Here is a 13,196-nt window from a genome sequence, read left to right as displayed (position 1 = left end):
CACACACACACACACACACACACACACACACACACACACACACACACACACACACACACACACACACACACACACACACGTCGTCCAGCCTCCTCGCGCCCTTGAACCAGTGCCAAGAGGACTGTGGCTTAGCGTCTCTTTGTCCTAGCCGCGGAGAAGGACGCTGCGAGAATCAGGTTTACACGTCAAAAGGAAAGGGGAAAGGGAATAACTCCGCCTCCATCAACAGTAGCACATAGGGTCATATTCTTAAACGTTTCGGCGCCCAAGGACACATATATTTGACAAGGGATTCATAAGAGTTGTAGGGGGCATTTCCTGGGGTAGTTTTATGACCTTGGTGGTAATTTGACCCTGCTTCTTTACCTTGAATCTAAAAAAACAGTCACTAGAACCCGATTGATCTCCTTTTCGGCCTTACAAGTACCTATAGTGAAACCAAATTGTCGAGTCCGTTTTGGCGTTGGCTCCCGCGGGTCCATTTCTCCCCTCTGCTCTGCCACACAGTCCCAACACCTATTTTTTCCTCTCATATGTTACCTATAGCTTACATATGAGAGGAAGAGATAGGTGTTGGGACTGTGTGGCAGAGCAGAGGGGAGGAAAGGACCCGCGGGAGCCTACGCCAGACCGGCCTCGACATATTTGGAAGACTATAGTTGATGTGAGAGGTGGAAGCATCTGAGAATAGTGGTCATAGCCCCTTGTTCTCAGAGGTTTCCGGATCTTACAACAACTGTTTCCAAAGACCACAAGGGAGATTAGTCGGGTTCTCATGAGTGTTTTTTTACTTTCATGGTACAGAAGCCTTGTCAAACTATCACTAAAGGCTCATTAAACTACCCTTAGAAATACCTACAATCAATTCTATATTCCTTCATACTCTCCAACGTACGCCGATCTAACCCTATACAAAACACTACTACCTGATATATGATGGTTTATGGGATACTTTTTAACATATTCCACATTCCTTTACACTCTCCAACGCCAAACAAACCCTCCAAAATACTAGTAATAGACCTAAGATGTTTTTTAGGCAGACTTCATAATAGATTCCAATTCCTTAACACCTTCAAAATACTACTATTTGAGCTAAGATGGATGTTGGTATGCTTTTAATATATTCTGAATTCCTTAACACTTTCCAACGCCAAACAAACCCTCCAAAATACTAGTACTAAATCTAAGATGTTTTTTTAGCAGACTTCATAATAAATTCCAATTCCTTAACACCTTCAAAATACTACTATTTGAGCTAAGATGGATGCTGGCGTGCTTTTTAAGTATATTCCGAATTCCTTAACACTCCAACGCCAAACAAACCCATAATACTAGTACTAAATCTAAGGTGTTTTTTTTAGCAGACTTCATAATAAAATCCAATTCCTTAACACCTTCAAAATACTACTAGTTGAGCTAAGATGGATGTTGGTATGCTTTTTAATATATTCCGAATTCCTTAACACTCTCCAACGCACCCCGAACTAACTTTCCAAAATCAGAGTCAAGATACGGCCCTGACAACAAACGGCGCTGCGTCCCGCGATCTCAGTGGACCCAGCGAAGGTATACATGACCCTTGGCCGGTATTCCCATGTGCAGACTCTTCCGCCTCTCACGTCAACTATTTCCAGAGGACGAAAAGGAGATTAATCGGGTTTTCAAGAGTGTATTTTCACGTTCACGGTACAGAACAAGGATAAAACTACCACCTGGGTCATAAAAGTACCTCTGGAAAAGAAAGAAGGGTCAAACTACCACCGGGATCGTGAAAGTACCTCTGGAAATGAAAGAAGGGTCAAACTACCACCGGGGTCGTGAAAGTACCTCTGGAAATGAAAGAAGGGTCAAACTACCACCGGGGTCATGAAAGTACCTCTGGAAATGAAAGAAGGGTCAAACTACCACCGGGGTCGTGAAAGTACCTCTGGAAAAGAAAGAAGGGTCGAACTACCACTGGGGTCGTGAAAGTACCTCTGGAAATGAAAGATGGGTCAAACTACCACCGGGGTCGTGAAAGTACCTCTGGAAAAGAAAGAAGGGTCAAACTACCACTGGGGTCGTGAAAGTACCTCTGGAAAAGAAAGAAGGGTCAAACTACCACCAGGGTCATGAAAGTACCTCTGGAAATGCCCCAAACTCCTACGAAAGCCTTGTCAAGTATGCGTGCTTGGGACCGAAGTGTTTAAGAATGTGTCATCAGCCTTGGTCGCGATAAGGTACGATGAGCTCTCCAACCTTCCCTTTGCTGTATAAGAGGGGAACATTAGCGTGATAAACACCGTATAGGAGTAAAAAACACGGTTACGGCATTGCGTCAGCGAGAGGGTGGTAGTATTAGTAGTAGTGGTGTTGGTGTTGGCGGTGACCGTGAGGTGTTTGTCTCTCCACGCTTATGTATCGTTGGGGACGCCTCCGAGACTTTCACAAGCTGTACCGAAGGAGAGTGCGTCTGTCTGTCTATCTATCTATTTATCTATCTATCTATCTATCTATCTATCTATCTATCTATCTGTCTATCTATCTATCTATCTATCGAGAGAGAGAGAGAGAGAGAGAGAGAGAGAGAGAGAGAGAGAGAGAGAGAGAGAGAGAGAGAGAGAGAGAGAGAGAGAGAGAGAGAGAGAGAGAGAGAGAGAGATGACGTTGTGAGAACCCTGTAAATAATACTGTTTTCTTGTATGCTGTATTTATTATACTTATTTTCCTGCTGAAAAAATCTCAAGGTTAAATTAGTGAAAACTACTTATGCTTGGATTCTGGTGCCGTACAAAACAACTCGTATTTGGACTCAGTTCAGTGACTGGGGAGGCGGTGGCTGAGTGATTAGCGTGCCGATGCTCTGGACGCGGGTTAATGTCCTGCCGCCACCGCAGTTGGGATTTTGCAGTCACTGCCGAGTCGCCTAAGACTACCCACATGCTGTCCTGAAGACCACCTTCCAGCCCGAACTCAAGGTTCTCTCTCTTAAGGAGAGGCTCAAAGATGAGTTCCTGGGAGCAGCAAGAGTCAAGCAAGATGGCGCCACTATAAACACCTCGCCTGCGCCACAACGGGCTGGGGCCGATCATCGGGCCCCACCAAGAAAGCCTACCGGTGCTATACGCCGAAACGTAAAAAAAAAAAAAAAAAAGTGCTTGTGCTTGGCTTTGTGATGTAGTGTTATCGTGCTTGGATTCGAGTACGAAAAGGGTGTAGTTGAACTCAAGCCTGGCCAGGACCACCTGAGCGTGCCGGCGAGGCGGAGCGGAGTCACGGCGCAACGCTGTCGGAGGCCTTGTCGACGAGTTGGCGCAGGGAGAAAGCGGCCCGGGGAGGAGAGAGAGAGAGAGAGAGAGAGAGAGAGAGAGAGAGAGAGAGAAAGAGATTAATGGTGAGGGGCGTGCCTGCTTGGGATTTTCTTCGTGTGGGCGTCCGTGGGCGTAGAGAAAGTGCGAGTCGGGCGGGCGAGCGTGTAGGCGGCGGAGGGGTCGCCGGGGAGAGAGAGAGAGAGAGAGAGAGAGAGAGAGAGAGAGAGAGAGAGAGAGAGAGAGATGTAATAATAATAGGGGCATTCGCAACGCAGCAATGCCTCCAAGTATGCAGTAACACAGGTCAACGCCTAAGCTATTACTATACTTAGAGAGGCTGCGGTGAGTGTATGTGTGTGTGTGTGTGTGTGTGTGTGTGTGTGTGTGTGTGTGTGTGTGTATTTACCCAGTTGTATTTACCTAGTTGTGTCACACGGGAAAAGAGCTACGCTCGCGCTGTCCCGTCTCCATATCCTCTCTTATCCAACTTTTCCTTAAAATCATGAATGTTTCTTGCACAAACCACCTCCTCCTCCAGTCTATTCCATAGCTCAATGCTTCTGTTTGGGAAGCTAAACTTTTTCACATCTGGCCTGCACGTGGTCCCCCTCAATTTCTTCCCATGTCCTCTTGTTTCTCTCTCGTTCCACACACACAGGTCCTCTCTGTCCAGATTCTCCACCCAGCTCGCCACCCTCTACACCGCTATCAGGTCTCCTCTCTTCTTCTCTCCAGGGTTGTGAGCCCCATGCTATTGAGTCTCTCCTCATACGTCCGATCACTAAGTTCCGGTACCATCTTAGTTGCCACTCTCTGCACTCTTTCCAGCTTTCTTATGTTCTTCTTTTCATGAGGAGACCAGACCACTGATGCATACTCCAACCTTGGCCTTATCATTGCAACTATTATTTTCTTCATCATCTCCTCGTCCAAATGCACAGATGCCGTCCTTATGTTCCTCAGCAAATTCATAGTTTGTCCCGTTATCCTGTTGATATGTTTGTCCGGTGACATGTTCTCTGAGACAGTCACTCCTAAATCTTTTCTTCCATTCCTCTCCATATTATCTCACTTCCCATCTCATAATCGTATTCACATCTTCTCCCGGTCCTATCAAACTCTATTTTTTTTACATTTCCCAAGGTTGAACTCCATCTGCCATGTACCACTCCACTCCCATATTTTATCCAGGTCCCTCTGCAATGCCTCACAGTCCTTCACATTTTTCACTCGTCTCATTAGCTTTGCATCATCTGCAAACAAACTCACATAGCTGGTCACTCCGTCCACCATATCACTTATATAAACAGCAAACATTATTGGCCCCAGCACTGAACCTTGTGGAACCCCACTCATCACAGGGCACCAGTTGGAAACCCTGTCCCTAATTATTGTCCTCATTTCCCTGTTAGTTAGGAAGTCCTCCAGCCACTTAATCAGTCCATCACCCACTCCACCCCTATTTTTTATTTTCCAAATTAGTCCTCTGTGCGGTACTTTGTCAAATGACTTTTTCAAATCCAGGTACACTCCATCCCCTCAGCCTTCTCTCTCTTGTAATAAATCTGTCACCCTTGATTAGTAACATAACAAGTTGGTGACACAAGATCTCCCTCTCCTGAATCCAAACTGACAATTCGAGATAATTTTCTCACTTACTAAAAAATCCGACCACCTGTTTTTAACCAGCCTCTCGCATATCTTCGCAACCACACTAGTGAGTGATACCGGTCTGTAATTTAATGGGTCCTCTCTCTTGCCTCCCTTAAAAATTGGTACTATGTTTGCTCTCTTCCAATCCTGTGGTACCCTTCCTTCACTCAGGGAGGCGTTCATTATGGAGTGCAATTTCTCTGCAAGTTGCAAGTTCAAGATCCACCCTGATACTCCATCCGGCCCCGTCGCTTTTCTTACATCCAGCTTGTTCAAGCTTTCCTTGACCTCCTGCACCGTTAACTGTATCTCCTGCATAACCCTTCCTCTTTCCTGGCCCGGTGGTTGTACGAATTCGTCTTCTTTTGTGAAAACTCTATGAAAGCTGTTGTTCATCACTTCTGCCATCTCTGCTGGGTCCTCATATGTAATTCCATCCATTTTCAGTTTATCAATTGTTTCTCTATTCTTTGATTTACCGTTCACATGTCTATAGAATAGTTTAGGTTGATCTTTACACTTGTCTATTATATCTTTTTTCATATTTCCGTTTTTCTTCTCTTCTAATTTTTTGTATATTCATTCCTTGCTTGTTTGAAATTGTTCCACGAGTTGATTCTTCTTCGTCTCCTCCATCCCTTCCAAGCTTCCTCCTTTCTCTTTCTAGCTGCCTCGCATCTTTTGTTAAACCATTCCTTTTTACCAACATCCTTTTTGGTTACCTTAGGGACATATCTGTTCTCGGCTTCTTTGTATAGCTTTAAAAACTCCTCCCACTTGTCTTGTACACTCTTGGCTTTGTACAGCCCACTCCAGTTTGCATTTTCAAAAAAAGTTCTCATATTAACAAAGTCTGCCTTAGAATAGTTACTTCTCCCTATTTTGTGCTCCTCTTCTCGGTCAATCGTTCTCTTTTCTTTTACTTCAAATTCCACAATCGCATGGTCACTCTTTGCTATTGGACAATCTATTTTAATATTTTCTATTACTTCCGGTTCCTTGCTAAAAACCAGGTCAAGTCTTGATGCCTCTCCTTCCTTCCCGAATCTATTATGTTCTTTAATCCATTGAGTCAGCACATGTTCCATTGCCAATTGCAGGAGTCTTCCTCCCCACGACTCTTCTGTTCCCTGCGTCTGCCAATCCTCCCATTCTACCTCTTTGCAATTAAAATCACCCATTAAAATTATTCTCTCACCCTCTCTCAACATTCCATCCAGGCAACTCACCGTGTCTTGTATCATTTGTTCATATTCTTGGGCCTTCCATGCATTGGTTCTTGGTGGCACATCCCCTACTACATACTGCCTCCTCCTTCCTTCAGCACCCACAATTTTCACTTTCAGTACCTCTGCCAAGCCTTCACCCTCAATCACCTCCTCCTCCCTAATGCCTTTCCTTACCATCAACATCACACCTCCTCCCTGTTTTCTCTTTCTGTCTCTCCTCCATATATTGTATGCACCTTCTCCAATCCCCACCACCTCAATTGGGTCACACAACTTGGTTTCCGTCAGCCCCACAATATCAAGTTCTCTGTCTCTCAAATAGTCGTTAAACTCTATCCGCGATGACACTATTCCATCAATATTCGTATAAGACATTTTCCATCCTTCCTCCTTTTCTGTTAGATTTTTTTCTTTCCTTCCTCTCGTCACCATGAACCGCTTCCTCACTTTCATATCCATTACTCTCCAAAAAAAACTCCTTCTTTTCTTCTTCCGTGTGTGTGTGTGTGTGTGTGTGTGTGTGTGTGTGTGTGTGTGTGTGTGTCACGTGGCCTTGGGTGGGCGTGACGTCAGGGAGGAAACGTTGTGACTCACCACCCAGGACTTCACGCCGATGAGTTACAATATTTACCTCCCTCCCACCACAGGCTCAGTGTGACGGAGATGAGCACCAAGGCCACGCGCAACTATAGCCTATGCCTTCAGCTTCACGTTTTACCTCCTTCAATCACGGATACGAGTGACATTGCTTGGCTGTTTTGATAACCTCGCTCCTGACCCTCGCCCCTCCATCTGCTTTCCACCTTGTCCCTCTTTGTTGACTTGAACATGCACAAGGCAACAGCTGCAAGTTTTTTTTTTCCCAGGATCTAGTAACTTATCGTATACCTTCCCTTTTCCTCGCACCCTTGATTCACTAGTTCTTCTAGTCACCGCAAATCTTATGCTTCCATTTTCTTTATATCCCTTGACTCACCGGGTATTCTCCCTGTCCATGCGTTGACTTGGAGTAACTCACCTCACCCCCAAGCCCCGTTGACGCCATCCACTGACCACAACGTTTCTTTCCAGGCTCGTCCTCTGCCTCCACCACCACCATGTCGTCCACGCTGCCCCGTACCCGCAGCGTGAGCGCCGCCTCCACCTCCTCCTCGGGCAGCAGGGTGAGTCAGACTTCCTCGATGGGACGTTTGCATGCAGGGCTGTCCGGGCCGTGGGCTGTGGGGAGGCTGTGGGGGCTGTGTTCAGGTGGCAGGGAGGGGCTGTGCAGGAATGTTCAGGGGCTGCCAGCTGACGCGCCTGCTTCACGCCACAGGGACCGGGTCTTACAAGGACATGACATTTGGAATCGGTATAATCCCAAGTCTTCCTCCCTCCAAAGAATGGCATACATTGTCACCGTTCCCTCCTGTCCCTTTCTTCCCTCGCATACTGGCAGTGAATTTATCTATTTCTATCTATCTACCTATCTGTCTATCAATCAATCAGTCTCTACCTATATTGATTTGTTTATCTATATACCTACTTATCACTGTAGCTATGTCCCTATGAATCTAGGTATCTACTTATGTATATATCTATATACTTTTCTATTTAGGTCTATCTATTTTCCTAACCATGTCTTTATCTATATCTGTCTATTTATCTCTTTCTATCCATATATGTATCTATATATCAATTTGTCTATCTATATAGCTATCTATTTATCAGTATAGCTATGTCCCTTTCAATCCCTCTATTTATATTCTTTTCTCTCACGGTCCATCAATCTACCTAACCACATCTCCCTCTATGTGACTCCCTCCCTCAGGATCGGGTGCGTCCAGTATCCGTGTGCGACACTTCGTGGGCCAGGATGAGCGGCCAGGAGCTCCGGCAGCAGCAGCTCGTGAGGACGCCGTCGCAGGCCAACAATCTGTGTACCACCGTCCCGCAGAGCCTCGTTGTGCAGAACCTGGGCGGCCGCCACACCCCTACCAGGAGCAGCCTCAGGCACTCTCGCATGATCGTCCTCTCCAAGAATGGCAAAGGTAAGCACTAACCCCTCTTTTTTTTATATATATAGCAAGGGAGAGAGCTCAAGGGTAGAAAAACAAAAGCGGCAACAAAAAAAGCCCGCTATTCGCTGCTCTAACAAAAAACAAAAGAACTTGAGGTCAGAAGAGAGGTCAATTTCGGGTTGAGAAGTGTCTTGATACTCTCCTTTTCAATGAGTTCAAGTCGTAGGCAGGAGGAGAAAATACAGACGAAGGAAGGCTGGTTCAGGGTTTACCAGCGGAAGGGATGAAATAATGAAGATGCTGGATAACTTGGAATCACTGGGTCCGTATGTTTTTTTTTTTTTTTTTACATCAAAGGATACGGTGCAAGGGCAACAAAAAGGGTATAAAAAAAAAAAAGCCCGCTACTCGCCGCTCCCACAAAAGTAAAAAGTAAAGAGTAGCCAAAAGAGAGGTCTATCTCTTGGCTATGTTTTCTCTTCGTATCGAACTCGCAAAGCTCATCAAGACAAGCTTGGGCCGTATTCTCAAACCTTTCGGCTCCCAGCATACGTATTTGACAAGGCTTTCGTAGGAATTTTGGGCATTTCCAGGGTTAGTTTAATGGCCCTGGTGGTAGATCGCCCTTCTTTTTTTTTCTTTTTTTTTTACAACAAAGGAGACAGCTCTAGGGCACAAAAAAGGTAACAATATTAAAAAAACGCTACTTGTTGCCCCTAAAAATAATCCAAAGAGGTGGCCGAAAGAGAGGTCAATTTCGGGAGGAGAGGTGTCCAGATACCCTCCTCTTGAATCTATAAAAAAAACACTCATGAGAACCCTATTTATCTCCTTTTGACCTTTGAAAATATTTGATGTGCGAGATGGAAGCGTCTGTGAGTACGTACCAACCAAGGGTGGCTAGCGTCTGAGGTCACACTGTAGGCAACCGTTTCGTGAGGGCAGGCGACAGAGAATCCACTGCTCTTTAGACGTGACTTGAGTTCATTGAGAGAAGCGATGGACCGGCACGTCACACACCACCTCCGATCCGATCCAGCCTGTAGCGGTGCGTGAATGAGTCTGACTGGCAGAATTGATGGGATTTCTTTGCCGAGGCTCCAAACTGTATTCCGTTATACTAAGCTTCGAAAATGATGAGGCCCAGGCTATATCAGACTCTTCGAAGGCGTAGTGAATCTGTTTAAAAAGGGTCTTGCATAGGTTGTCGGGGTTTTCATGGATAGTTTCTTGACCCTGGAGGTAGTTTTGGAAGGCTCCTGCTCCCCCTTTTATTCTTTCTTTCTTTTCTTTCTTTCTTTCTTTCATTTCTCTCTCTCTCTCTCTCTCTCTCTCTCTCTCTCTCTCTCTCTCTCTCTCTCTCTCTCTCTCTCTCTCTCTCTCTCTCTCTCTCTCTCTCTCTCTCTCTCTCTCTCTCTCTCTCTCTCTCTCTCTCTCTCTCGCTCTTTCTCGCTCTGTCTCTCTCTCTCTCTCTCTCTCTCTCTCTCTCTCTATCTCTCTCTCTCTCTCTCTCTCTCTCTCTCTCTCTCTCTCTCTCTCTCTCTCTCTCTCTCTCTCTCTCTCTTATTCCCAAGCCCACCACCCTCATCGGTCTTGTCATGTAGGGGCGCCCGTTGATAAGGATTGATGAAGGGAAAGTCTCGTTGGCTGCCCCGCGTTCATCCGTCCCTCCCGTCCCGCCCTCTTCAGCCTCTCCCTCCAAGAAAAGCCTGCGGGAGTCTCCTTGCTGGGGTTTACGAGGACCGGATGGAAGAAAAGAGAGAAGGAAGAAGGAAACGATAAAAGAGTGTGGTTATACGTCTTCCCATGCGCCTTCCTCTGACGACTCGCTGCTGCCTGATAACCTCGACCCCTTGGTTCAGCTTGGTGGCTCGGTTCGGTCAGCCTTCTCACCTCACCTCACTGACTCGCTTCGCCTCGCCTTGCTCGCTGACACCTGACACTGCTACGAGAAACACCTGTCTGACTGCTGCTCTTCCTCTTCCTCTCCTTCTTCTTCTTCTTTTTCTTCTTTTTCCGGCTCCTCCTTTTCTTACTATTATTTTTATCGTACTTATTTTGTTTCTTTTTTCCCTCTTGTAATTCTTCTTGTTCTTGTTCTTCTTCTTCTTCTTCTTCTTCTTCTTCTTCTTCTTCTTCTTCTCTCTTCTTATCATCATTATTTTATCTTTAAATTTATTACGTGTGTTTGTTTATTTGTTTATATGTTTGTGTGTGTGTGTGTGTGTGTGTGTGTGTGTGTGTGTGTGTGTGTGTGTGTGTGTGTGATTATGCGTCGTTCGCCAGCACCCCTCTGACGTTTTTGTGGCCTTGAGTCAGCCTTAAAGATAGACATCGACACTGCACTTGCAAGACCCGAACAATGCGTGGAGCTCCCCGATCCTGCGCTCCTATAGGTAAAGGCACAAAGACTTGCTATCTGTTAAGAGTCACAAAAGTACACCAGGAAATGCCTACAGCTCCTACGAAATCCCTGTCAAATGTGTGTGCTTGTGGGCCGAAGAATGCGTGCAGCTCCCCGATCCTGCGCTCCTATAGGTAAAGGCACAAAGACTTGCTATCTGTTAAGAGTCACAAAAGTACACCAGGAAATGCCCACAGCTCCTACGAAATCCTTGTCAAATGTGTGTGCTTGTGGGCCGAAGAATGCGTGCAGCTCCCCGATCCTACGCTCTTACAGTTAATGCGACGAGACTTCCTATTTCTTAAGTTCTCGATGCCCCGAATTGCTGCCTTAAGAACCGCAGAACATTAGAAGGATCGGTATTCTCAGACGTTCCCTCCTCACGTCAACTATTTCCAGAGGCCGAAAAAAGATTAGTCGGGTTTTCATGAGTGTTTTTTTTTTATGTTCATGGTACAGAAGAAGGGCCAAGCAACCACCAGTGTCATAAAAGTAGGTACCCCTGAAAATGTCCCCAAACTCCTACAAAGTCCATATCAAATGTGTGTACTTGGTTGGCTGGTTGCAGTGGTAGGGGTGGTGATAGCTGTAGTGGTGGCGGTGGTGGTGGTGGTGGTAGTGGTGGTGGTGTTGCCCGGCGGCGCCAGATGCCTCGGCCGCAGCAGCCTGGCAAGCCCTTCGTCCCCTCAGCGGCGCCTTCCTCTGATCCTCAACTCACTGCCCAATTAACACGCCAGCGCCCCTCGTCCGCCTCCTCCCCCTCTACCATCTGCGTCCCTGCCTTCCCTGTCCTCCACTCACCCACCTTCCCGCTCCTCCCCTCTCCATCTCACCCCCGTCCACTCCCCGCCATGGCCGCAACGCTACCCTTATCTCCGTCTGATCTAGATGCCCCAGGTAAATGATCCCCAGAAGCCAACACCCAGCACAGCGCGGGGTAACGCAACACGGTCTGCCTCGCGCCCCGCCCCGCCCTGCTACCCCTGGATCATATTCTTAAACGTATCTGATTCCCATTACGACTGTTTTCCAAGGCCACAGAGAAGACTGACAGGGTTTTCAAGGGTGATTCTCCCGTTCGAGATGCTGAAATCGAGTATATCACTGGCATCACAAAACACTCCACGGAAATCCCATGAACTTCTACGAGAGACTTTCAAACAGGCGAACTGAGGCGCCGATACGTTTAAGAATACGGGCTCTGCTGCTCCTTCCGCCTTGCCTGGCCTCGTCCCTTCTATACTGGGTTATGCTGAGGACCCGCTGGCAACCTTTTGCGTTCAGTTATTCAAGAGCACCAGGAACACAGCAATGAAACTTAATCTGTTATGAGCTTAGCGCTGCATCTCTGGGCGATAACCTGATTGTACCTCATAAGGGAAGAGCCGTAATGTGATTTAGCATGACTTTCTTATATAAATGAGTATCCATGTCAACACCAGCGCGTGGGCCCATCAGTACCATCAACACCGGTCAACACCACCCCGAAAACTCTGCCTGACCCCTGCCCCATCACCACCACCACCACTAGCCGCGGACCGGAACAACATCACCGCTCCCTCACCACGCCCAGGATGTGACTCTGAAGTGGCGTGTATCTGAGGCACGTTTCTTGGATATCAGGGCGAGGGGCAGGCGCCGGACTAGTAACCCTAGAAGTGGTGGTGGTGGTGGTGGTAGCGGGAGCCTCTAATCAGGATGCTCCGTGTCGGGCGGCGGAGGAACAAGATTAATGGTTTTACTGAAGACTTCCTCCCCGTTTTCTTTATGTAGTCACGACACGACCCTCTTCCTCCTCGTGAGCCTCGCCGCGACGCCCCCAGTAAGCATGTCACTCCGCCGAGGTGACGAACGAGGCGCTAACTTGCTCATTGTTGTGTGGCGGAGGTGCTGGTGCTGTAAACAATGGGCGGCGGCAGGTGGCGGCAGGCGGTGCAGACCGGGCCGGGAGGATGCTGGTAATGGTCCCCTTCCGCCTCTCTCGGTCGGGAATCGCGTGCTCACTAATGTACGGGGGGAAAGATGTGCCTCGCCGTTGGCTGTGGGCGCCCCGGGGAGGCCTGGGTCTGTGGCAGCGTGGCGGTGAAGACTTCTGGGGCGGCTGTGACGTGACCTGCCAGCCGCCGAGAGCCTCACCCGCTGTGCCCCGCGGCGGGAATCTGGCAGGAAGTTTCTCCGTCAAGGTTTACTTGAAGGCGGGCGGCTGCATATTTTCCTTGGAGCAGAAACAGAGGTGATGAATGTTAATAATCGTTTGACAGAAGCATTGTTTAAACGACCCAGTTCCCATATTCTCAGACTCACATTTGACAGGGCTTTCGTAGGGATTTGGGACATTTCCAGGGGTAGTAAAATGACCCTGGTTGTAGTTTGATCCTTCTTCTGTACCATGAGCGTGAAAAAACACTCATGAAAACCAAATTGATCTCCTTTTCGGCCTTTGGAAATAGTTGAAGTGAGGGGTGGAAGCGGCTGAGATTACCGACCCAGTTCTCTCGCTCTCCCGTCGACATCCCCGCTCGCTCGTCTCACTCAATCTGGCATACAGGAAGTCACTCCGTCAAGTCTCGCTCCACGACTCTAATGTTTTGTTTGAGGCAGAGACTGGAGACTGCTA

At 47.5% G+C, this 13,196-nt stretch overlaps 1 protein-coding gene across 3 annotated transcripts in view; it reads left to right on the top strand.

Moving 5' to 3' along the window:
• LOC126996641 (uncharacterized) overlaps positions 1-13,196 on the top strand; it is an 85,791-nt gene that overhangs the window by 50,288 nt on the left and 22,307 nt on the right. For all 3 annotated transcript variants that reach the window (XM_050857330.1, XM_050857329.1, XM_050857328.1), the window contains exons 2-3: positions 7,247-7,338; positions 7,986-8,205. In XM_050857330.1, coding sequence (XP_050713287.1) covers positions 7,273-7,338; positions 7,986-8,205 — 286 coding nt within the window. In that variant the 5' untranslated portion in view covers positions 7,247-7,272. The remainder of the gene's footprint in view (positions 1-7,246; positions 7,339-7,985; positions 8,206-13,196) is intronic.

Source organism: Eriocheir sinensis, chromosome 10 (assembly GCF_024679095.1).
Source record: "Eriocheir sinensis breed Jianghai 21 chromosome 10, ASM2467909v1, whole genome shotgun sequence".
NCBI classification, from domain to species: Eukaryota; Metazoa; Arthropoda; class Malacostraca; order Decapoda; family Varunidae; genus Eriocheir; species Eriocheir sinensis.
The sequence above is the reverse complement of the archived record's forward strand: the minus strand, read 5'-3'. Positions and strand labels throughout refer to the sequence as shown.